At 32.7% G+C, this 25,177-nt stretch overlaps 1 protein-coding gene across 1 annotated transcript; it reads left to right on the forward strand.

Moving 5' to 3' along the window:
* Positions 1-403: 403 nt before the first annotated feature.
* LOTGIDRAFT_225116 (hypothetical protein) lies at positions 404-24,935 on the forward strand (the record flags this gene model as incomplete). The annotated part of the gene is made up of 38 exons (XM_009049253.1): positions 404-516; positions 1,418-1,517; positions 1,853-1,951; positions 2,149-2,194; positions 2,631-2,745; positions 3,187-3,256; positions 3,625-3,752; positions 4,108-4,178; positions 4,435-4,532; positions 5,167-5,275; positions 5,899-6,026; positions 6,299-6,376; positions 6,788-6,876; positions 7,240-7,306; positions 7,808-7,919; positions 8,317-8,399; positions 8,752-8,801; positions 9,089-9,158; positions 9,396-9,480; positions 9,902-10,041; positions 10,659-10,706; positions 11,086-11,176; positions 12,119-12,183; positions 12,405-12,494; positions 12,669-12,751; positions 13,172-13,355; positions 13,678-13,788; positions 14,527-14,601; positions 15,001-15,123; positions 15,336-15,414; positions 15,627-15,688; positions 15,902-15,958; positions 16,565-16,672; positions 16,811-16,899; positions 17,447-17,548; positions 17,794-17,873; positions 24,500-24,543; positions 24,882-24,935. The coding sequence occupies exons 1-38, from the start codon at positions 413-415 to the stop codon at positions 24,933-24,935; spliced, it is 3,387 nt and encodes a 1,128-aa protein (XP_009047501.1). The 5' UTR covers positions 404-412.
* Positions 24,936-25,177: the final 242 nt, after the last annotated feature.

The raw sequence follows: 25,177 nt of genomic DNA on the forward strand, positions 1-25,177 counted from the left end.
CTAATCATTGCACACTGCAAGGAGTTGTCTAATCATTGCACACTGCAAGGGATTGTCTAATCATTACACTCTGCATGGGATTGTCTAATCATTGCACACTGCAAGGGATTGTCTAATCATTGCACACTGCAAGGGGTTGTCTAATCATTGCACACTGCAAGGGATTGTCTAATCATTGCACACTGCAAGGGATTGTCTAATCATTGCACACTGCAAGGGATTGTCTAATCATTGCACACTGCAAGGGATTGTCTAATCATTGCACTCTGCAAGGGGTTGTCTAATCATTGCACACTGCAAGGGATTGTTAAATCATTACACACTGCAAGGGATTGTCTAATCAATGCACACTGCAGGGCGTTGTCTAACTTTATAAGCCTTATATTCATTGTCTTTTACAGAGTATCAGCATATGGAGGAAGGAGGGGAGTCAGAAATGGTGAAAGAATCAAAAGTTCATAGATTAATTCATCTAAACGCTGTACAACCTGTTAAATATTGTAAAAATGATATCAGGTAACTTCATTTTAAACACTGTCTTTACAGTATAAATACCCTCTATTTTCACTTGACTTATAAATATTTTTAAGATTATTTGAAAATTCATTATAAAGCCACTAAAGACTTTGTTGTCACTTTTGATAGCTGGTGGTGGGCGTATGTTACCTTGTCTGGCAAGTTATCTTTATTGTTATCATACAGTTAAGATTATACTGAATATAATTTGCTTTGACTAATTTAGTCATATGTGTGGCAAAGTGCTTTGAAAGGCATTCTCTAGCCATGGTCGCGTCTAAAAAAATATATACCAAGGTCATGTACTGTCCATTTCAACCAATCACAGCTTGTCTTGCAAAATCTTTGTCTTAATAATGACTATGAATTGTGGGATAGCAAAACCCAAAGTAGAGCAATATAACCAACGAGATAATGAGACTGCCAATACTCGCTTGTAACAGTGATTCTGATTGGTGGAAGAGAGCAGTCCAAGAATTTCTGCTATGAATAGCTTGAAACGTCACCAGTATGTGACCTTGGTATAAATCTCGTTAGATTACAATGGAGACTGGCAAAAAAAAATAACAAAAAAGAAATTGTACTCTAATTTGAATTAAATAGAAAGATATTCTCTAACCTTGGTCTAGACCTTTACGTAATCTGTATGATCTATAGAATAATTTAACCTGTTAGTGAAATACTATTTTAATACTTTTTACTTCAAATCTTTCTTGTGATTTCTAAAACTATTTTCTTACTTATAACAAATAACACAATATAACACAACACAATATAACACACTTCTTTTATTAAAGAAGTGTGTTATATTCCATAATATTGTCTTGTGTTTTTGTTATATGTGCTCCTCACTTCTATATGTCGTTCAAATCTTATATTTTCTTACTTGTTTTATTTTCAGTACAGCCAAATATAACTTCATCACATTTTTACCCAAGTTTTTATTTGAACAATTCCGGAGATATGCCAATATATTCTTCTTATTCATTGCTCTCATTCAGGTACGTGTTATTTATAGATTTTATTTTAAGATTCTAGATATGTTTTAATTTTAAATCTCTACTCTCTAGAGTCTCAGCAGAAAGAGTAATTTTTAAATACACGGCTAGGCATCCTTCAACAAAACCAGAAAATTGTTGTTTGAAATATTGCATTTTTTGCAATTTAATGGAAAAATAATGAGAAAGGTTTTTACTCAGCGTTTCCCTAATTGCACACTACCTAGTTCTGACATTAACTCATTATACTTGTATACTAATCTCTCACTGATGTTAAAGATTTGAAAGTGAAGGATATAAATTTCTATGAAACAAAATGAAATTAATTTATTTTCCAGCAAATTCCAAATGTATCACCAACAGGACGATACACCACAGCTGTTCCCTTGATTCTCATTCTCTCTGTCTCAGCTATTAAAGAAATTATAGAAGATTTTGTAAGTATCAAGTTTTTATTTAATGGTCTTGTCAAAAACATGTATCAAAAAAACACCAGCATCTATGTGAACTTTCTCAAATGGATGTTATTTTGTGATGGAATAAGGTCGTTAAAGCTGATTGTCATAACCCACTAAAAAATAATCAAACTGTATTTTTATCAGATAGAATATTGGATGTTTTATTTTTTTTACAGAAAAGACATCGAGCAGATGATGCTGTTAATAACAGAAAGATTCAAGGTTTGTAAAAAATACTGTTAAATTTGACTCCATAAACCAGTCCAAAATTTTTGTTGAGATTCAGGAGTTCTTTTCAAAAATTTTAGCCAAAATACAATCAACATTTTAAGAATTAAGTCATCTGATTGGATAATATGATATGATAATATCATTGTTGCTATGTTTTAATTATTTTACACAGTGGCATTTCTTTTAGGGGGCCAGTTGGAACCATGACCTCCCCTCCCCTCTACGCCCTCCTCTTCCCTCTACGCCCTCCTCTTCCCCCCCAGAAAAGAGGCTGCTTCGGCTTTGGCCCCCCACCTCATATCCCCCTTACCTGATGTTTTCTATGAACACCACTGATTTTTCATTGTAGCTCTGGGAAGAGATGTATAGATAATATCAATTCAATCTCTGTAAACTGTGTAGGTTTAAATCTTCTATTATATTTCAGCGTTACGGGGTGGGGTATGGCAGACTATAAGATGGACTCAAGTATTAGTAGGTGATATAGTAAAAGTTGTTAATGGTGGTTTCTTTCCAGCCGATCTCATATTGTTATCATCTAGGTAAGATATACCATTGATAAACAACTATATTTGTCTTCAGTAATGTTTGTCTTTATTCAGTAATGTTTGTCTTTATTCAGTAATGTTTATTTAGTAATGTTTGTCTGTATTCAGTGATGTTTGTCTTTATTAAGTAATGTTTATTCAGTAATATTTGTCTGTATTCAGTAATGTTTATTCAGTAATGTTTGTGTTTATTCAGTAATGTTTGTCTTTATTCAGTGATGTTTGTCTTTATTAAGTAATGTTTATTCAGTAATATTTGTCTGTATTCAGTGATGTTTATTCAGTAATATTTATTCAGTAATGTTTGTCTTTATTCAGTAATGTTGTCTTTATTCAGTAAGGTTTGTCTGACTGTTAATATGTTAAGTAAGTCAGAATTGATTTAAAGTATTAGAAGATAAAATAATTTAAATGTAATATAACTATTTTCTGTAGTGAACCACAAGCTATGTGTTATATAGAAACATCTAATTTAGATGGAGAGACCAATTTAAAACTGAGACAGGTTAGTGATATATATAATGATTAACTTTAATAATATCTGTGTAACCAGATGATAGAACTTAAAGAATATAGCCATCTGAATCTATGTTTTAACGGCTGATAAAGTCCAATTTCAGCTATCTGTAACACCTTTAGCTATTCAAATCTGACACTCTCATTGCATACTACAAGATGTTGCCTATCTTTATTAGCCCAAATTAGAAGTAGATTTGATCAGCTTCAGTTTTTATTTCATAATTAATATAAGTTTCTTACACATTTTTTTCCCTCTTTAGGGATTGTAAAAAGGTTTTCTAGCCTTTTTATGTATATAGGATACACCTTTGACTTCTATTTGGGACATTCCAATTCTACCATTTTATATTTCAGGGTGTAACTCAAACCAGTAAATTATTGACTAGTGACGAACTCTCTGATTTGAGAGGGGTGGTGGAATGTGAACTGCCCAATCGTCATCTGTACGAGTTTGTCGGGAATATTAGACCCAGTGGACAAAGGTAATTATTCATCCATTCATTCATTTGTTTGTTCACTCATTCATTCCTTTCTATCTTTCCTTCCTACAGATCGTTTATTAATTCACTTGTCTGGGGTCCTTGTTGAGTTACAGTGAGGTTTTCGCAAGCCTTAGGTTTCCATTCTTTCAACCCTGTTGAATACTGCGTCTGTCTGGTCATTCTGCTGGAACAAAACAGTCCCCTGTGTGCTGCAGGCTGTATTGTTAAAGATTCCTCGACAATATGAAAATAAAAAAAGAGTTGGCTAATGCTGCTGTCCTGGTAAAATTTTCCTCCTCAGTCAAGGTGAAAAAAGACATGTCATATCATTACATCTTTTAATATTATTTTTCAGTGCCTACCCTGTAGGAGTAGATCAGTTATTATTGAGAGGATCCATCTTGAAAAACACCAACTGGATTTTTGGTAAGAAAATAATTCAGTCATTCTAAATGAAAAAGTCCTGCTTATCTAATTGAAATCAATTTTTGGACCCCTTTTCCTCAAAATGTGAACTGTTCAGTTGGGGACTGAGGATGGCTTTGACTCTGTGTCATTTCATACATCAATAAAATCATCCAAAAAAATTAAATAAATGGTTCAGAAGAGTTATTGCTTAAGAAAAAAAATCTTTCCCTTTCTGTCATGAAGAATCTATTGTTATTTTATTTTCCTCCAATAGGTGTAGTAGTATATTCAGGTCATCAAACTAAACTCATGTTAAATTCCACTTCTGCTCCATTAAAACGTTCCAATGTAGAAAAACTCACCAACACTCAGGTACAGTTACCTTTCTTAAAATTCTCTCATTAGCTCAGCTTCTGGAAAAATTTCCCTCATTACACACTGCATGGTGTTACCTGTCTTCATTAGCCCTGAAAAAGATGTAGAAGAGTAGGAGGTAAAGCCCTATCTCAATTCATTGAGGTAGCTCGGCAAGTTATATGCTTGATCGCTGTGTAAACTAGATGCCAGAGTTTAATCCCAGCATAGATTGAGATGAAGGATTTTCTCAATCTGGTTTTTCCCCTGTCAGTGATACAGATCATGGTGATACACATGGAAAAGCTCCTAGTTGTCCTAAGGGGACAATATATATAGTCCCAGCGTGCTATATTTTCTGTGTATTGATGATGTCTCATCTCTTATTGACTGCTGATATGTTTGAGCAAAATTTCCCTCATAGCACATTGCTTGACATTGTCCATCTTCATTAGAATCTGCTACATGATAAAATATCTCTTGACAGTTGCAAATCAAACACAGAAGGCTTCTATCGATGTCCAGACAAAATTTCCCTCATAGTACACTGCAACATGGTGTCTTTCTTCAGTATCCTGATTAGGAACTGGGAAATTAAGATGCAAAGCTTCATTTTATATCATGTAGTGGAATGAGTTATTTTGTTTTTTAGATTTTGATATTATTTGTGTTATTAGTGGTGTTATCATTAATCAGTGCTGTAGCTAATACTATCTGGAAGGGACGACATTCTGGTAAAGATTGGTATCTCTATAGTCCAGGTATGTTACCCTAGATTCTACTCCCTACCCCCTCCACCACCCTACCTCCTCCCTACCCTCAGGATATTAATCAGTGCTGTAGCTAATACTATCTGGAAGGGACATCATTCTGGTAAAGATTGGTATCTCTATAGTCCAGGTATGTTACCCTAGATTCTACTCCCTACCCCCTCCTTCACCCACCTCCCTATCCCCTCCCTACCCCCTCCACCACCCTACCTCCTCCCTACCCTCAGGATATTTATCAGTGCTGTAGCTAATACTGTCTGGAAGGGACGACATTCTGGTAAAGATTGATATCTCTATAGTCCAGGTACATCACCCTAGATTCTAATCCCTACCCCCTCCTTCCCCCTCCTTCACCCACCTCCCTATACTCTCTCTACAATCTCTCCCTACCTCTATGTATCCCCCTCCTAACATCCCTACCTTTCCTATACACTCTGTAATAACGTCAAGAGCTCTGAGTTTTTCGAGCTTACGATAATCTTGAAATTATGATGTTTCTAATAACAAGCTAGAAATCTGATTGGTCACTGTAATTATATCATCCAATCAGAATGTTTAGAATATATGTTGTCGATTATCTAAAAGTAACGATTTGGATTGTGTTTATATTTTAGATGATGAAGCTCCTAATTTTGGTTATAATTTATTGACGTTTATAATTCTGTATAATAATTTGATACCTATCAGTTTACAAGTTACATTGGAAGTCGTTAAATTTATACAAGCTATCTTCATTAACTGGGTAAGTTCGGGTCGTCTAAAGAGAAAATCAAATATGATGCTCAGTCAGTTAATGGAATGTTTATTTCGTTGACTTAGCGGCTCAAAGCAAAATGACAAAAGGTAAGATCACTTAAAAAGAAAAATGTAGTGATTCAGTTTTCAACTTGAGAACTACTCGATTGTAATAGTTGTCTGATTGAACTAGTATGCACCAGTATTTGAAGTATAGATTTGGGATGAGTTCGAATTTGAGAATATTTTAGTTATTGTATTGTAATTTATGATCAATAGGATATAGATATGTACTATGAAAAAACAGATACACCGGCCATGGCTAGAACCAGTAATCTTAACGAAGAACTGGGTCAGGTAATTTGACTTTTAATCAATTTTGGCGCTTTAGGCTGTCATAGGTATTTAATCTTAAGATAACACAGCACTCTGGCAAACTGTTTATGAAACACACATTATAGTAAGGTTAATGATATCATAACTGTTGGCCAGATTGGTTGAAACACTAATTATATTAGAAGTTTTAATATATAAGGCCCTAAATATCAATAGAGTTATGGATGAATAAACCAAATACTAGCAATTTGAACTGCAAAACGAAAGCCGAAACCCAAGGAACATACTGGCAAAACATTGGTAGCAGCTAATGAACATTAAGAAGTATATCAATTATAAGTCATTAATCTGATAGCAGGTATGTCAGAGGTTATACAACTGACTTTTGTCAAGAGCTACCATATTAAATTTTATTCTTGTCATGAATTACAGGTGAGATTTCTGTTTTCTGATAAAACTGGTACGTTAACTCAGAATATTATGGAGTTTAGGAAATGTAGTATAGCTGGATTGGCATATGGGTAAGTCAAAAGATACACACAAGGTCAAAAGATACACACAAGGTCAAAAGATACACACAAGGTCAAAAGATACACACAAGGTCAAAAGATACACACAAGGTCAAAAGATACACACAATCATTTTTTAAAGATCTGTCTACCAGTAGATCCTTGGCTGAACCTCTTGGCTGTGTTCTTTTCTGGATTACACGCGAGTCAACCGGAATATGAGAAATGGTTATTTTTTCAAGTCCAGACTTTAAGCCTGCAACCGCGATTAGAACACATGACCACCATTTGTCTGAGGTAATCATGCTATTAATATAAGATTAATAATACATTGGTGTATGTTGTATTAGTTTTTGTTAAAAATTTTTTTTGTAGCAATGCTGAAGAAAGTTGCCATCATTTTGATGATCCAGAAATGCTGAAAAACCTCACAGAAAAACATGTAAGTTACAAATTCTCCTGAAAATAAAACATGGCTGAGATAGTTTTATTATGTGTTCTATCGTGAAATATTTATAACACAGTCTCAAAAGAAGAGTGCAAAAAAAATAAATTAAGGGGGAAGAAAAATGTGAAAAACAGACCGCTTTTGACAAAGTTGTAAGAACTGAATTTTACGAATGTAATCTCCCTCAATTAGTGATTGTACTTGTAATTGACAATATTTAGACACGTATTCTGCATGACGACCTGTTTTTGGTTGAAAATTGTATAAAAAATCTTTTTACATTACAATGGAGACCGATGAACTATAATATTGACTTGAAATATAATTTTACCAGTTGTGTATTTTTGTGAATAATGAAAGTGGTAATGAGTTTTGAACACAACTTACAACTCAGTTACATGACGGCTATTCTTATATGACACTGGTGATCTCTATGGTGTAAGGGTAAAATATATCTCAATCAGCTCCGATCAGAAACTGTATTTACTGTTTTAGGAAACATCGAAGGATATACGAGAGTTCCTGACATTGTTAGCTGTTTGTCATACTGTAGTACCAGAACGACAGGGAGATGCTAGCACCATCAGATACCAAGCTGCCTCACCAGGTAGGCAATTATCTCTAAATCAATGGCAGGTCATGTAGGTGCTGTAGAGGGGGGGTGGGGGGCCTTAAGTTGAGCCACGCTTCTAAATTATTCTAAGAAATCAAATATTATTGTGAGTATTAAATTTTTAAGATTTATTTTGTGTTATGTATTTGTGGGCAGTTAAGAATTCAGTAATTCAATCAGGTCTTTAAAAAATAAAAGACAAACTCTATTTCATTTCTGGCTCTTGGAAAAAATACTTCAGTTATTCCAGATGTAAATAGTATAGGCTATAATTAAACCTCATCAGTTGGTAAAGTAAATAATAAGAGAACATTATTTCATACTTTCCTGATATGTGAAGGTTTTATTAGAATTCTATGTAATATAATAATATATATTGATTATATTGTAGATGAGGCAGCCCTAGTAGAAGCTGCTCGACAATTTGGATTTGTTTTTACAACTCGAACTCCAGAAACTATTACTATAGAAGTGGTAAGATAACTTTACTTTATTATATATACATTATTAACCATGTGAACTCTCTGAAAGGGATGTTGAGTTGACAAACCTAAATACCACATAAACATTACTAGCTATACGGACCCACAGAAAAGGATTTAATACATATATTGAGCCTTAAAACCAACAATATAAGCTATGTTCTCCTTGTAAAAGATACAAAGTTTACACAGCCAAATAACAAATGTTAAATTTGTATTTTTTTTAACAATTTTATGAATTTTTACCTAATTATTGATACAAATATATTAAATTGGGAGACACAATAAGACACAATAAGATGGTATATTGTAATCTGTTTCCTAAATTGTTATTTAATTTATAGCTTGGTGAGAAAGAAACATATGAAGTTTTAAACGTCTTAGAATTTACAAGGTATGTCTTCCATTTATTTTTGAAAAGAAAGTAAATTCTGATGCCAGTACTAGTGCTTTTGTGGATCAGCAAGCTTCAACATTTCTCATCACTACATCAAATGTCTGATTATATTTCAGTGATCATAAAATGATAAGGCCAGTGCTGTTGTGGATAAAAAAGGCTCAATCTTCTCTCCCTAATTCTGTCTGATTATATTTCAGTGATCATAAAATGATAAGGCCAGTGCTGTTGTGGATAAAAAAGGCTCAATCTTCTCTTCCTAATTCTGTCTGATTATATTTCAGTGATCGTAAAAGGATGTCAGTGGTATTAAGATGTCCTGATGGTAATATAAGATTATATTCTAAAGGGGCAGTAAGTAGATATTATAGTTTGACAAAGTTATTAACACCTATTTAGGTCTGAATCAAAACATTAAAGGATTTTCATTTGAAAATGTCCCAAATTTGTGCTTAATTCTGTATTAAAAATTTCACTCAAAGTAAAATATTCCAATATCTATTTCCCTCATTGTACACTGCATGACATTGCCTGTTGATTTGTCTGTCAACTGATTGTGAATTTAGAAGTTCTATTTGTCTGTATTTATAGGATACAGTTATATTTGAGAGATTGGAAGAGAAACAGAATTTCCGTGAGCAGACGTTACAACATCTTGAAGAATTTGCTTCATTAGGTAAACAATCTTATTTTATATAGTTTTGATATTTTTTTGTGATCAGTGCTTACCTGGAACTGTAAAAATAGCAACTCAAAACTAATTTTGAAAATGGAATTTCAAATAGAACTTTCACATTGGTTAAAAATTAGCTGAATCATGAGCTGTAAGAGGGAAGCAAAAGTCAATTTCATTTCCTGTTAGTCCTTAACCCTTCACATCCATCCCCCTGTTCCAGTGGAGGAGCAAATTGGGGGCAGAGGGGCCAGGCACCCCCCCTCGCAGCCCCGAAAGCAAGTTTTTTGGGTAAAAATCTCATAACTAGGTTAGAAATTTGGGCAATCTCAGATATTAACTTGCTCGACCACTACCCTGTTCCACCATCCCTTTTTGGTTGTGTACAAAATATAGAAATAAGCCTAAATTATTCCGTTGATAGGTTTACGTACATTATGCTGTGCTGTAGTAGAGATATCAGATGAATTCTATGATGAATGGAGACACACGTTTTATAAAGCCAGTACGTCCATACAGAATAGAGAGAGAAAACTAGAAGAGGCTGCCGAACTTATAGAATCTGTAAGTATTTTGAACTCCCTGTATATTTGCGAAAACCTTTGCCGGTTTGTTATATTTATGACAGAAAGTTTGAGAAATCTGATTAAAATGTACATCAAGGGGTTTTGAACCACTTAAGGGAAATAACTCTTGCTTGAGACTTGACAATTTTAAGACCACAATATTTAAGGATTGAATGTAAATATTTTTTGTGTTTATTGATTGATGAACGCAGAATTTTCACGTGTTAATTCGAAATAAAATAGTGCAAGATTGATTGAGTCGATTTTTTACAAACGAACAAAAAAAAAATACCACTTTTTGAAAGTCCATGTGTAAGAGAAACAAATAACTCAGATATTCAACACAAACTCAGAAACTAAGATTTGTTCCATCGTCTTGTCTACCTTAGTTGAAAGTTGTTGTGTATTCATTCGCTGCATCTCATGTTGTCACAGCAGATGACGTCATTACGTCTTCAGTCATCACTTAGGAAATTTGTAGTTCATTTGTGAATGAATGAAAATTTTTCACATGGGTTCACTGAAGCACGAGACAATAAAATGTAGAAATTGCAAATTAACAAGTTTTTGATAGAATATTGTTTAAAGAATAAAATGTAACATTGTCTGTTATAGAATCTAAGATTAATTGGTGCTACTGCTATAGAAGATAAATTACAAGAGGTATGATATTCATTATTTAAGTCAGCTCTTTTGTTTTCATCCTATCTCCACTCGGACCTTAGTTTTAACATAATTCCTAGACCAGACTTCATAGTTATAATGAAGGCTCATTGCTTTGAACATTACTGCAAAAAAAAAACTCATGTGCCAAGACTTCCATATTACGATGTCCCTTCATATAACGTCACTTTATAACAATAAACAATAGTTTCTCAGGCTATCCATGTATATACTACATTGTAGAGCAGTTGGTAGTTCTCAAACTTTAACATAAAGCCCAATAATTGCAGTGTGTATCTACATAAAAGGGCTCTTTTACCAGTATATATTTTAAACAAGCCATGCAATATACAAATTAATATTATTATATTATTAACAGGGAGTGCCAGAGACAATTGATACCCTAGCTAAAGCTGATATTAAAATCTGGGTATTAACTGGAGATAAACAGGAGACAGCTATTAATATAGGTTAGTATACCCTTGATACTTTTTACCACAATTCAACTATTAATATAGGTTAGTGTACACTTTCTAATTCCCCCTTGATACTTTTTACCACAATTCATCTATTGATATAGGTTAGTATACCCTTTCTAATTCCCCCTTGATACTTTTTACCACAATTCAACTATTGATATAGGTTAGTATACCCTTTCTAATTCCCCCTTGATACTTTTTACCACAATTCAACTATTAATATAGGTTAGTATACCCTTTCTAATTCCCCCTTGATACTTTTTACCACAATTCAACTATTGATATAGGTTAGTATACCCTTTCTAATTCCCCCTTGATACTTTTTACCACAATTCAACTATTGATATAGGTTAGTATACCCTTTCTAATTCCCCCTTGATACTTTTTACCACAATTCAACTATTAATATAGGTTAGTATACTCTTTCTAATTCCCCCTTGATACTTTTTACCACAATTCAACTTTTTTACCACAATTCAACTATTAATATAGGTTAGTATACCCTTTCTAATTCCCCCTTGATAATTTTTACCACAATTCAACTATTAATATAGGTTAGTATACTCTTTCTTTTTGACCAATCCTACTTTCAGTTTGTTGTTTTCTATATAAGTCGTGTCATTACTTCAGGAGTTGTCTGGTCTATATCTATTAATGAAAATACAGAATTAATATATGAAATACTGATTTCTTGAGACTGGGTGTGCATTGTATGAAGATTTGGGGTCCTTCCCTTCAGTTAGAAGAACTTTGTTTCATTTAAACATGTCATAAAAATGTTCAAACATTGGATAGAGGATTAAAAAAGAGCTGAATTCATCAATCTCTATAAAATTTGACATATCTGTAGACAATATTAATATGAAGCAAAATTTTTGATGCTTTTTCTCAAACTGTATGTAGATCATGTGAAATATTTATGTATGTTTTCAGGTTATGCTTGTAAATTATTAACACAAGGAATGGATTTAGTTGTTATTAATGAACACTGTCTAGATGTAAGTATCATTTCAATTTGGTTTCATATCTCCTTTTATTTCAAAAACTTTTTATAAAGAAATATTGATTTAGTTATTAGACGTGAAACAAACAAGGAAGTTGTGAAGATAACCCTTCTCCCAAATTTTTTTGTTATTGTTGGCAAAACGGAAAAGTAGTGTTATGTTATTGCTGAAAAAAAATACACATGAGATAATTTTTGATGATTTATTAATTGTAGACAACAAGAGAAACTTTACTAGCTAGAAAGGGTCAGTTTGGAGATGCGTTAGGGAAAGAAAATGATGCTGCCCTTGTTATAGATGGGCAGGTAAGTTAATTTTCATTAATTATAACAACATATTTCAAGAGTATAGAGATAACAAATACCAAGTCTATACAAATCTGTTAAAACACTCCTGAATGAAGAGTATATGAGTAAAATGCAAATATCCCCCGTCATCTCATCTTCCTACCCTATTATTTCTATATGTTTATATTTCAGACATTAAAGTATGCGTTATTATGTGACTGTCGGAAAGATTTTCTAGATATAGCGTTATCTTGTAAAGCTGTCATTTGTTGTAGGTAAGTTGTCAGTGATTAAGATCCCTTGTTCCAGACATTTTGAACTCTTAGAACCCTTATTCCATGTCTTGATGCCCCGTGGTCCACCATAGACTGAGTAAACTGAATTCCATGAAATATTCTAGCCCTTCATTCTTGTTTATTATAAATTTTATTTTTATTTTAAGATAACTCGTATAAATCTCTGGTGTTTTGGCAAACTAACTAATCCTATAAATAATTTGTAATGATATTTTTAAATTGTCTCTAGTTCAGAAAGCTGAAATAGTAGTTTTTTTTATATCTGTATGCCACCTTTCACTATTTTTGGTCTCTTATTAAAATAAATTGTGTGTCACCACTTCAGGAAGCTGAAAAAATCGTCTTTTTATATCTTTGTTTAGCCAACAAAACCTCATGTATTTTTTAAACTATTTTTAGAGTATCACCACTACAGAAAGCTGAATTAGTAGAATTAGTAAAAACTAGTCAGAAGACAATAACACTAGCTATAGGTGACGGAGCTAACGATGTGGGTATGATACAGGCTGCTCACGTGGGGGTAGGAATCAGTGGATTAGAAGGTCTACAAGCTGCTTGTGCTTCTGATTACGCCATAGCACAGGTAGGCAATAATACTTAGATATTTTATCAATCGACCAAAATGCCTTGTGTGATAATAATTTGACAAAATAGAGAAATAGATGAGTTTCTTGTGTTTTTTTTAATATATCCTTTAACAGTGATACAGGTCGGAGGAACCAACTTGCTAAATATTGGGACATTGAACCTAGGCTCTGTTAATGCTACAGGTTGTGCAAAGTAGGACTTGTTTTTGTTTAATTTCTTTCATCGCTCTCGGCATGTCATTGTCTATCTTCATTAGCCCAGTTCAGAGTTGTTTCTTTTCATTATGATTATATTTTATATGTGTTTGTTTTTTCCAGTTCCGATTTTTAAAGAAGTTAGTTTTAGTCCATGGTGCGTGGAGTTATAGTAGATTGTGTAAACTAATATTATACTCCTTTTATAAAAACATCTGTTTATATGTTATAGAGGTAGGTAGTACGTTAATTAGGGCAGGGTGAGGGGTAGGGCTAGAGGTAGGTAGTACGTTAATTAGGGCAGGGTGAGGGGTAGGGCTAGAGGTTGGTAGTGTGTTAATTAGGGCAGGGTGAGGGGTAGGGCTAGAGGTAGGTAGTATGTTAATTAGGGCAGGGTGAGGGGTAGGGCTAGAGGTAGGTAGTGTGTTAATTAGGGCAGGATAAGGGGGCAGGTTATAGAGGTAGGTAGTGTGTTAATTGGGGGTAAAGAGAGTGGCAGGTTATAGAGAGAGGGGTAGGGCTCGAGGATAAGGGGGCAGGTTATAGAGGTAGGTAGTGTGTTAATTGGGGGTAGAGAGTGGGGCAGGGCTTGAGGATAAGGGGGCAGGTTATAGAGAGAGGGGCAGGGCTCGAGAATAGGGGGGCAGGTTATAGAGAGAGGGGCAGGGTTCGAGGATATGGGGCAGGTTATAGAGAGAGGGACAGGGTCGAGGATAAAGGGCAGGTTATAGAGAGAGGGGCAGGGTTCGAGGATAGGGGGGCAGGTTATAGAGAGAAGGGCAGGGCTCGAGGATAAGGGGGCAATTTATAGAGAGAGGGCCAGGGTTCGAGGATAGGGGGAGGGGGGCAGGTTATAGAGAGAGGGGGGGGGCAGGTTATATATTTTTGGTTTCTCTGAACTAGCTTGGAAAGGCTGTTGAAATATTTAAGAGACTAATAATCTAACTAAGTAATTGTATGATATGATTTTAGTTCTGGTTTCAATTTGTTAATGGTTTTTCTGGTCAGATTCTGTTTGAACGTTGGAGTATAGGTCTTTATAATGTGGTAAGTATTGACCTTGCTTAAAAATATACTGGGGGAGCCACTGTGGCTTATTGAGTTAGATGCTTGCTCGCTAACCTGAAGGTCTAGAGTTCAATCACAGATTTTTCCACCCAGTTTCCTCTTGTCAGTGATGCAGGATGGAGCTACTTGACATGGTAAAATTAGGTGTTAGAAAGTAAAAGACTGGAAGTTTCATTGAAGCTTTTAAAAAATTTCATGTCTCCAGCAATTGTGTGTATTTATAAACAAGTTAAGAATTTAGATCTTGGAGTTATTTTGATATTCTGTAGATATTTTTGTGACAGTTGAGCAGAAGTTCCTGTCTTCTGACATAATTTGTATTTTGTATGTAATGACTATATTTTACTGAGATTAAAATATAATTGAAACTATTTGTAGATATTTACGATGGCCCCGCCATTAGCTATGGGATTATTTGATCGATATTGTAGTACAGAAACTATGATGAAAAACCCTATTTTATATAAAGACAGTCAGAAGGGAAAGTTCTTTAATGTTAAGGTAAGATTTGGTTTCTATATTTTTGATTTTTTCATTAAATTCTAGACAGTTCGTGGTGTCATACATAATATATAGATGGAACACAATACACAATACTTGTTGACTGTGTTGACTGAAATTAAAAACTGTACAATGTGAGTTATTTTCACTTCAAGGGAAGGTATCCATTGTGTCAGATCTACTTTATTCATAGGATTTTTCATTCTTTCTAGGTATTTTGGATGTGGATATTTAACTCTATCGTTCATTCTATTTTATTGTTCTGGATGACGTACGCTGCCCTGCAACACGGTAAGATGATCTTTTCCTCATCCTAAACTAGATCTGTTATAACTTGAAGATAATGGTTACTTATCGTTTGAGCATTTTCATGGCAACAGATATGGTAGCTATAGGTTGTTTATTCATTAACATTTTGAAGTAAAGAACATCCCAGCTTAAATTTCTTCATGATCTTAGTCTGTTAGATTTGCGTAAATGTAACTAAAACATTTTTGTTACAGATATATCGTTTTCTAGTGGTAAAATAGGAGATTATTTATTCATGGGGAATTTTGTGTACACGGTAAAATATATTTTATTATCTTTAATAACTCTACTCTATATCTATCAAATACTAATTGGTATTTAAAAACTATTTATATATGAGGCCTTGAATAAGTTTGATTTTCATAATATTTGACAAGAGGTTGTAGAGTTATTGCCCTTGACTTAGTCTAAATACTTACTCTAGGATCATCATTGTTTAGTTATGTAATATAAATATTAACTATTTTAGTATGTGGTTGTGACTGTATGTTTAAAGGCAGCATTAGAAACCAGCTCCTGGACTTGGGTAGGTATTCATATTCATTATCTGTAGGTGACTTCAATTAGAACTCTGGTTTGACTCACCAAACTCTATTATTTTCTGAAGTTGAGACTAGTATAACATAATATTTGATCCACTTTAAAACTCCGATCTGACCCTTGTATTTAGCAACAAGTAGTACAATTTAGTACAAGCATACAGGGTTCTGTCAATAAACATTGGATGGTGCAGTGAGTTGAAGTTACACCATCTTAGACCATCTACTATGTGACACTATGTTCAATAGTTATAATACCAGGTTTCCTCTTAATCAATTAAAGTCATTAAAATAAAATATTGTGTGTAGAGATTCTGTAACATGTTTTAAACAATATTTATATTTTCTATCTATAATATCAAATACAATATATAATATAACATGGATTCAGAAATTTAAACTAAATAACAAAATAAAATCCACACTTATTAGAAGTATATGTAGTATAGAATGGAGTAAAGTTTATAAGGTTGGAGAAAGAGGGGTGTTTATATGAGTAATATATGGAATAGCTGTGATAAAGTTTGTTACATTATTCCACATCTATCAAGTCATGTCATTTTGTATTATAAATATTATTTTCATGATTTCAGCTGACCCATCTAGCTATCTGGGGTAGTATTGGTTGTTGGTTTCTATTCCTGATAGTCTACAGTCACGTGTTCCCCATCATTAACTTGGCACCAGAAATGGTTGGAATGGTAAGTTCTTTTTCCTAGGGATTTTGATATTTGATGACAATATTTATTGGTTCACTACAGTTGGATATTACATTGTTTAGGCTGTTACTCTATCAAATTACTAGTATTGTATAATATATAATATGTGATATATTTCAGGATCGTTATGTGTTAGGATGTTCGTTATTTTGGTTAGGATTAATTATTATTCCCTCATCCTCATTATTACGAGATTTCACCTGGAAAGTGTAAGTTTCTTTTCTTGCTTCATTTTCTCTCAACCCATGAAGGGATGTTGATTCATTTAATTTGCTATTTAAGCTTAACTGGAGCTCCCAGATGCTTGGTAATGACTTCCATCTATTGGATGATATCTATTGATATGAAACTGTTTATTTACAAATATAATTAAAAATCATGGAGGGAAGCAGGGCATTGTTATTCCTTCAGAACACTTTTACCTCTCATGGACAGGGTTTTCAATTAGTCGTCCATTGTGTGTTGGGTGTTATAGAAGATACTCTCCTATAGAAGCACTGGCAAAGGTCACAAGAAGAGAACATACTTCTTTTACATCAATTATCAATTTGAGTAATAAACATAAAATTGAAATGGTACTATCAATGTTCTGTGCTGGGTGTAAAGAGAAATCACAACAATGTAAATTCTGAAAAGACTGAAATAATACAATAATTATAAATAATCCGTTGTGAAAAGTCTATCAGTATGTGTTGTATATTCCTTACTTCTAAAACAAGAGTTAGTGTTTTATCGTTGGAACTTTTTATCTTAAAGAATGAAGCGTCTGTTTTTCAAGACTCAGAGACAATACGTACAGGAAATGGAACTGGCCAATAAAGATGCCATAATACAGTCAGCTTCACCTAAAAAGAAAAGGTATGAAATGTTTAATATCTTATTGAAGTGTTGAAAAGAATTCAGAGAATACTGGTCCTCTTAATATTCTACTCTACACTTGTAAATAATTGGATGTAAAATATTTCAATATTTTGGGGGTAGGGCCTAATATTTATTGTGTAGAGAAAAGAAGGAAATCTTTAAATCGACAAGTTTAATGTACCCTATTTGTATAATATCATTTCATCTCATTAGACCTATGAAGGTTTAAACAGGAGAGTAAGAACTCCATTGTATTTTATTGTATTTAACGTCTCATTGTATAATAATTACAGGCCGATATCAGAGCGAGCCAGATTGTTAGGTTGTAGTATATTTTCCCGAGCAGGTGGTAGAATGGCACAAACAGCTGATCAATCTCGTAAGTTATTTTTATATTGATATCTCCGTCTCTGTGCTGAACTTGTTTTATCTTGCTTCATATTGTAGCTTATAGAGGGTTAATTTGGAGAAATTTGGAGAAATTTGGAGAAATGTTTAAAATGAAGATATTTGTTACTATCTTAGGTCAATTCCAAACATCAACAATATCAGTTTGGTTTTTTTTATATCATTTTTTTTTCATATTGCTATATTGATATTTAGCTAGGCTGAAAAAAGCTTCACTCAGAAAGATCAGCATCAGAAATTGTTGATGTATATTTTTTGAACATCAATTGATTAATATTTGCGGTAGATTTAAACAACGAAAAAAGATTGATTAAAGAGTTATCGTTACAAAATGTCAGAAAGGTTTAAACTATTTCAGCACTTTGACGAGAATGTAGTTTTAGATGAAAACAATTTCTACGGTTTTAATTTAACTATTTTGAAAATAACTTTTATATTTAATGGAGTCTGAATAACTCTTGTTCTCTCTTCTTTAATATTTCTTTAATTTCTATAAAATAGAGAAAATTCAGAATTCTTAAATTCTTAAAATTCATATTGTAGGTGCTCCTTCTTGTAGTGTAGTCAAAACTTAAAGCATATTTAGTCCTCGTTCCTTGTGATAGTTGTAGTGAGTTTGGTTCTTTAACTTTCACTTTCCAAATTTCACCACTGTTCATTTTTGAACTAACCAAACTAATTATCAGAATTTATTACTTATAGGATATTTTTATCTTCTTTCTTCAAACTCAGTTTTTTTACATAATTTTTTTTGTTTGTATAATTTTACTAAATCATTTAAGGACAGATCTGGTATTAATTAGTTTAGTTTGAAACTTGTGTCAACTTGGCATCTCTTTCAGAGAGTCCACACAACTAATAATGTTTATTAACTATGGTTTAACTTGGTATCCCTTTCAGAGAGTATCTACTACTATTTGCCATAAGGGTGTCTATTTTGCATCCATTTTAGAGAGTTTACATAGTTAATAATGTTGATATTAGAATGTTGATTGTATATATTTATAAATTAGGAAATATTGAGGAAACTATTTACGTGATATAAAACTTGGTGAGTTGTAAAAGTCACGGGTTTCCAGTCTCTAGTTTCTAGTTGTTGTTTTTCTTTCTTACAGGATAATCTTTATTTCAATTTTCCACCCAATTTTGGGCAGTTGTACCCTAACCCTGCTGAGGTCCAGGGTTTTCCCTGCATGGGTCGAGATAATACCTTTTGATTTTTCAACCTGGTTTCTCCCTGTTAGTGATGCAGGAAAAGTGACCTGGAAAAAGCGTCAGACGGGACAATAAACCGAGGACCCGTGTTCTACAGACTGTGTAGATAAAATATCCCTTGACAGCCGCAATTAAAAAAAAAAGCAGGCTAATGCCGCTGTCCTAACAAAATTTCCCTCATGGCACACTGCGTGGCATTGCTTGTCTTTATTAGCCCAATAAGTAGCTAATCGTATCAGAAAAGAAGGATGTAAAACTCGATTCATTTCATTTCATTTTGGGTGGAAAAATGATATAAAACACTTCTTTCAGATGTATTTCCAAAAGTTTGGTTTTTAGGTTCAGCAACACGCTTCCAAACTTCTACAAAACTGACTATTGTTTCAAATTTCTCTCTTTCTATTTTATTTCTAGATCCTCTTCGCTATAGTAAGTCTCCAACCAATCAAACATTGTTCACAATCGTTAGTTACTATAGTTACCAAGTTAGAATTTAGCCTCACTTCACTACTACACACATTAAATATTCATGGAATAAATTACTGTTGGAGTTTTACTCCTTGAAAATTACAAAAGTTTAATTCTGAAAAATGCTGAGAACATTTAAAGCATTTAGCACTAACAGCTGGAAAAGTTAAAATTTAGAGGGTTATGTACCTTCTGTAATGTTCGTCAAATTTTATTGGCTTCTAATAAGACAACATAATAAGATCCATATATGGTTCATACTTGTACTAAAACTCAATGAAAGAATTGAAATTCTGTTGCTAAGAGAACTATAGGTGGTCATCTAAATATTAGCTTTACAGGCTTACAAAGTCCCACCCATATCTCTGTTATAGAATGAAAATCAGAGTTATGGTTTGCCTACAATAAAATACCAGATTAAAACAGATTTTTATTTCCATCATGAAAACAATGTGTAGAAGTGAAGTAACATCTTATAATTTTATAGAAGATAAAATATATTTAAATCACAATTACATGGTTCAGTTCCTGTTTCTGACTTAGTGTTGATGTTCAGTGGATCTTTTGTTATTTGTTGATGTTGTTATTTTGTTATTTTGCTTTTGGGAAAGGCACCAAGTTATATTGTCCAGTCCTCCAAATGAACTTTCAATTCTCCCTGAATTAATGAATCAATAGGTTGCCCCCCTACCCCCCTACCCTCTATAAAAATTATATATGGATAAAGATGAATTAATGACCACATTTTTACTGTTCAACGTCTCTAAACTTTTATAAACTAATCAAAAGGTTTCTTCAAAATAAATTGCCCTTCAATTTTTCACACTAAATGGATTTTCTCTTTACTAGAGGTTTCAAACTTACCAGCACTTTATTACTTCTCTGATTGACCTTGTTAGGCATTGATCTCACAGAAATTTAACCCAAATATTTTGATTTTGTAGAATATTTGTCTCCTATGGTTTAGAGAGATATATATATTTGATTGAAGGTAAATTTAAATATGAAGTTTGTATCAGCTTCTCACCAATAAAATATCAACAATTCTTAACAATTCATGTCTTCCTTTAGGCACATTATATATCATAAACATTGTCAAATTATTCTTGGTTTTTCTATAATATCAATTAACAGAATAATTCTTGTTCATTAACTTTTAAAGAATTTAATTTCAAAATTCTTTCCTCTAACGTGTTTTGCTCTGATTTGAAAGTAATATATAGATATATAACTAGGAGAATATAGTGAGTAAATCGGCACAAAGTCCTAATTATACCAGTGTCCTCAATAATTCCTTAACTTTTCCTGTGCCTGAGGACGACGGGTGAAACACGTCGAAACGTTGCATAAAACTTTAACCAGTGATTGTTGTTCCATAAAACTGTGTCTATATATCATACACACAATTGCTAAATGTCATTTAAAGAATTTATTCCTTGCAACTTAAACTTACATCAAGGGCTTTTAAGATAAAATAACAAATTTAAATGTTATGCACTGTAATCCACTTGACTCAGAAATAAGAGAACATATCAGGATTACTATCTCTTCCTGTATTACTAGAAATCCTCCCCGGACAGCAAGGAATAAACCACTTTCTCAGAACACCCCCCAACCCTGTGCCCCTCTCCCCTCCTTTGTTCTATCACCTCTCCCCTGTGACACTTGATCCACGTGAGATGGTCCTTTCTCTTTATTTTACCTGAAGACCATTTGAATTATTGAAAATTAGGATATATTTCTGTTATATATTGTCAATTTGTGAATCAACCTATTTGCCAGCAGAATTATGGCCATAAGCTGATTTATTTTGAAAGTTCCTGCCCCTTCCCAGATGTTTTTGATTTTTATGCTTTTTGGAAGAAATGTGTCTATTTTTAATACTGATTTGGAATGAATTAATGTTTTTTTCTTCAGTTTTAAACCAACTCAAAGTCCAATTCTCAAAAAACTTGATTCGAGACAAAATTCAGTCTTCATCTCATTGATCAATCTTGAAAATTAATTTTGTATTAAGTTGTTTTAACCAATCAGATTACTGCATTTTGCTTGAAATTAGAATTGGATAAAACATTCCTGTCATCTGATTGGTTAATCCCTAATATTGATTTTTTTAACCAATCAGATTACAATATTTTTGAACTAAGAACTGGATTTGTACTCTCTGATTGATCTATTGGTTTAAGTTAAGTTTTATTAACCAATCAGATGACAGTATTTTATAAAAACTCTAAAATTGATCAAGTTTTTGAGAATCGGACATCGAAGTAAAATAAGATTCCTGTGATTGTTGCATGACATATATTTTATTTTCTGTTTTTAAATTATCTTAGCTCCTTCACCTACACCATCACGTAAGTTTTTTATTTCAAAGTTCCGTGAACTACACCTGGACTGGGCGATATTTCAAACTTTGTAAAAAATGAACTTATAAAACAAGAAAATTCGCAAAATTTCAAATTACAAGAGTTCTTCAAAACATCCATGAAACATCAATGCCAATTGTCAATGCCTGTCAGGACAACAGACAACACTAAAAATATTATTTTATAAAGAGACTGACCATTACTTGACTTGACTTGATAAAATACATTGAACAATCTGGCAGAAAATCTGGCCACTGGCCCAGAAAGTAAAACAATATTTTATTTTATAGTTTCAAATATCTATATTTCATCTTGTTTACAAACTCATCTCTCCCCAGTGATATTTTACTTTGATTTTATTTCCTGGCTGAGACATTGTTTTGAATATTCTATTTGATATATCGCCTAGCGTCAATTATTCATAAACCAGTTCACTTCTTGCATGGTGTTTGTTTGCTGTTGTGAATCTTTACCAGTTCTATACAGGGAAATTCTTGTTGGTCAATTTGTCATATTTAAGACAAGATTTTGATTAAGAGAATTGTCTTGTTTGTAAAGATTTTTATTTGAATTTTTGAATGAAGAACGGAAAAGAGAATAAATTACCTTTAATATATTTCAATGTTCCATGTTTGATTTTATTTTTTAAATTGAAATTTGTTTTTAGCTAGCTCCAGGCTCTAATTTCTCTTTGACCAAAAATAAAATTCTATTGAATTAGATTTTTTTTGTCTAGTACAACTAACAATTAGTATTGAAGATATCTACTAATTTTTACTAATTTGCTTGAACTAACTGAATTTTACAAGCTAGACTAGATTAAATATTAATACTAATAACATGATCAACAATACCCTTAGAGAGTGTTTTGATATTATATTATGAGGTTTACCTCCCTTTGACTGCAGACCTGACATCTAACCTAACTTTTTTTTCTTATATTGATTATGATTTAGTTCTGCCAGTGAAATAAAATAAAAAAATTTAAGGGAGATCATTTCCAAAACCTGAAATTATCTCCTTTTGACCACAAATTTTGATTAATCTTCCCAAAGCTCCTTGAATCTAAAGTCCAACCCTTTTAACTTTCCTAAAGCTTCAATATTTTATAATTCATTAGACTGATATTTAGACTCTGTCAAATCAAATTTCTAATAAGGTCTAATCATTGTTCATAAGTTGTCGATTTTCATCAACCCAGTGACAATCTTAAGATTTTAAGTTGTATTTTGAACCTGATATTGGATGAAATAATTAAATAGTGAGAACTAAAACTCCTTTTATTCAGTGGCTCAACTATCATAGGTACTGGTTGAACCAAGTACCCCTACCCCTACAGAATACAGGAGGGTATATGTTAAAAAACCACTTTAGTCCCGGGGCCTCCATTATCTAGTTGAGCCACTGTTTTAATTTTAAGATAAATATTTTAATGATTATATTTCACTTTATTATCAGTAATAGAGGGATCTCATTATGGTAGGAATTTAATAACCTTTAATTCTTAATACTGCTTGTCTTAACTATTACAAAAATAAATCGTCTTTCAGTATATCACTTAATATTTTCATCTGAATTTTTAATTTGATTGAAATACACTGTGGTGGTTTCTTGTCATTCTAGGTCACATCTATCTTCTCTCGGTACCTAAATATATCACATAGTAATACTCTATCTTTTATTCTATCTAAATACATAATCCATCAACTGACAACAATGTTATATTTAACTACTGTCAGATTCGAAGTTGAGAGTGAAAAAAAACAATGCCAATTTCTGAATTACATTAATTTGATGGTTTATAAACCTCCATTGGAAGGGAATTTCAAGGTTGACTAATTCTCATTCTTTCAACTAAAATTGGTGTCTGTCTCTAATGGGAAAATTATTATCATTGAATTTTTGAAATTTTGGTTGCAGTTTTCAATCTCCTTGATGATTGCTATTAGACTATTGGATTAATTGAAATGTTTGAAGAGGGAAATATTTATTAATATATTAATATATCAAGTGATCTGTTGGCTTTCATATCTTGGAATCTATTGATTTATTAAAATCTTTGTTTTATGGTTCAAGACACTAACGATGTAGGACATGCTCATTCTTCAGGAACATCTAGCTCCTCAACAATTTGGTTTGTCAATATGACGTCCCTATTGAAGAATCAAACAAAGATCTATTTTAAATACCTGCCAGGGCTTTGATTAGCAATATTGTAATTAAAACAAGATTTCAGATTTTTAAAAACTCCCCAAATTGAAAACACAAATACTAGGGATCTTTATATTTTATTTTATAAATCCTGAAAGGAAGACAATCATGTCTGATTTTTTTGTTTGATTTCTGAATAATGAAGAGAAGACCTGATTTAAAGATTTATTTAAAACTGACTGTGGGTAATTATTAGTAAAATATTCTAGATGAAACCTACCGGTAGTCTATTTAAGTTTTGTCAATCTGTGTCTAAAATTATATATTTTGATATTTTCAGATGGTTATGCTTTCTCTCAAGAAGAACATGGTGTTGTGGGTCAGGTATGGAATCTCAAACTTTACAAATTATTTTTAATTGTTTTAAGTCACTTTACTGGCTTTATCAAGCTCAGTTTGAATTTATAATGATGTTTGCTAGGAATTTAAAATAATCAATGGGGAATCTTCAAACTTTTGAAAGATACTTATGAATAATAGTAGGTGTTGAATTTCCAATTGAAAATCTTTAATAGTAAAATAGCAAAATACCAAGCCTCCATTTTCAGATTTTTTTGTTCCAATTTCATGAGTTATTTACCTGGCTTCTGTTAATTGAGGGAAATGTAATTTTTTTGAAGAAATATATGTAATTAAAATAAAATTTGTAATTTGTATTTTAGGCAAGATATATCCGTGCCTACGATACGACAAGAGAAAAACCTGAAGGCTTATAAACTCATCATCATACCTTGAACTCTCGAAGATAGACTCTTTTATTTTTGACTTTATTTCAATGGAACTGGAGTATTGATGCAGGAAGGTAGAGGGGACTGTATGGGGTATCTTACAAGTGAAACTGGCAAGGGGAATGTAATTGCAGAACCAGTTGGGTAGGTGGCACAGTGAATGGGAATGTTACACGGGAACCAACGGGGGGAACAAGCAAGGGGAAAGTGCCTTGGGAAATGTGATGGGG

Source organism: Lottia gigantea, assembly GCF_000327385.1.
Source record: "Lottia gigantea unplaced genomic scaffold LOTGIsca_132, whole genome shotgun sequence".
Taxonomy (NCBI): Eukaryota; Metazoa; Mollusca; class Gastropoda; family Lottiidae; genus Lottia; species Lottia gigantea.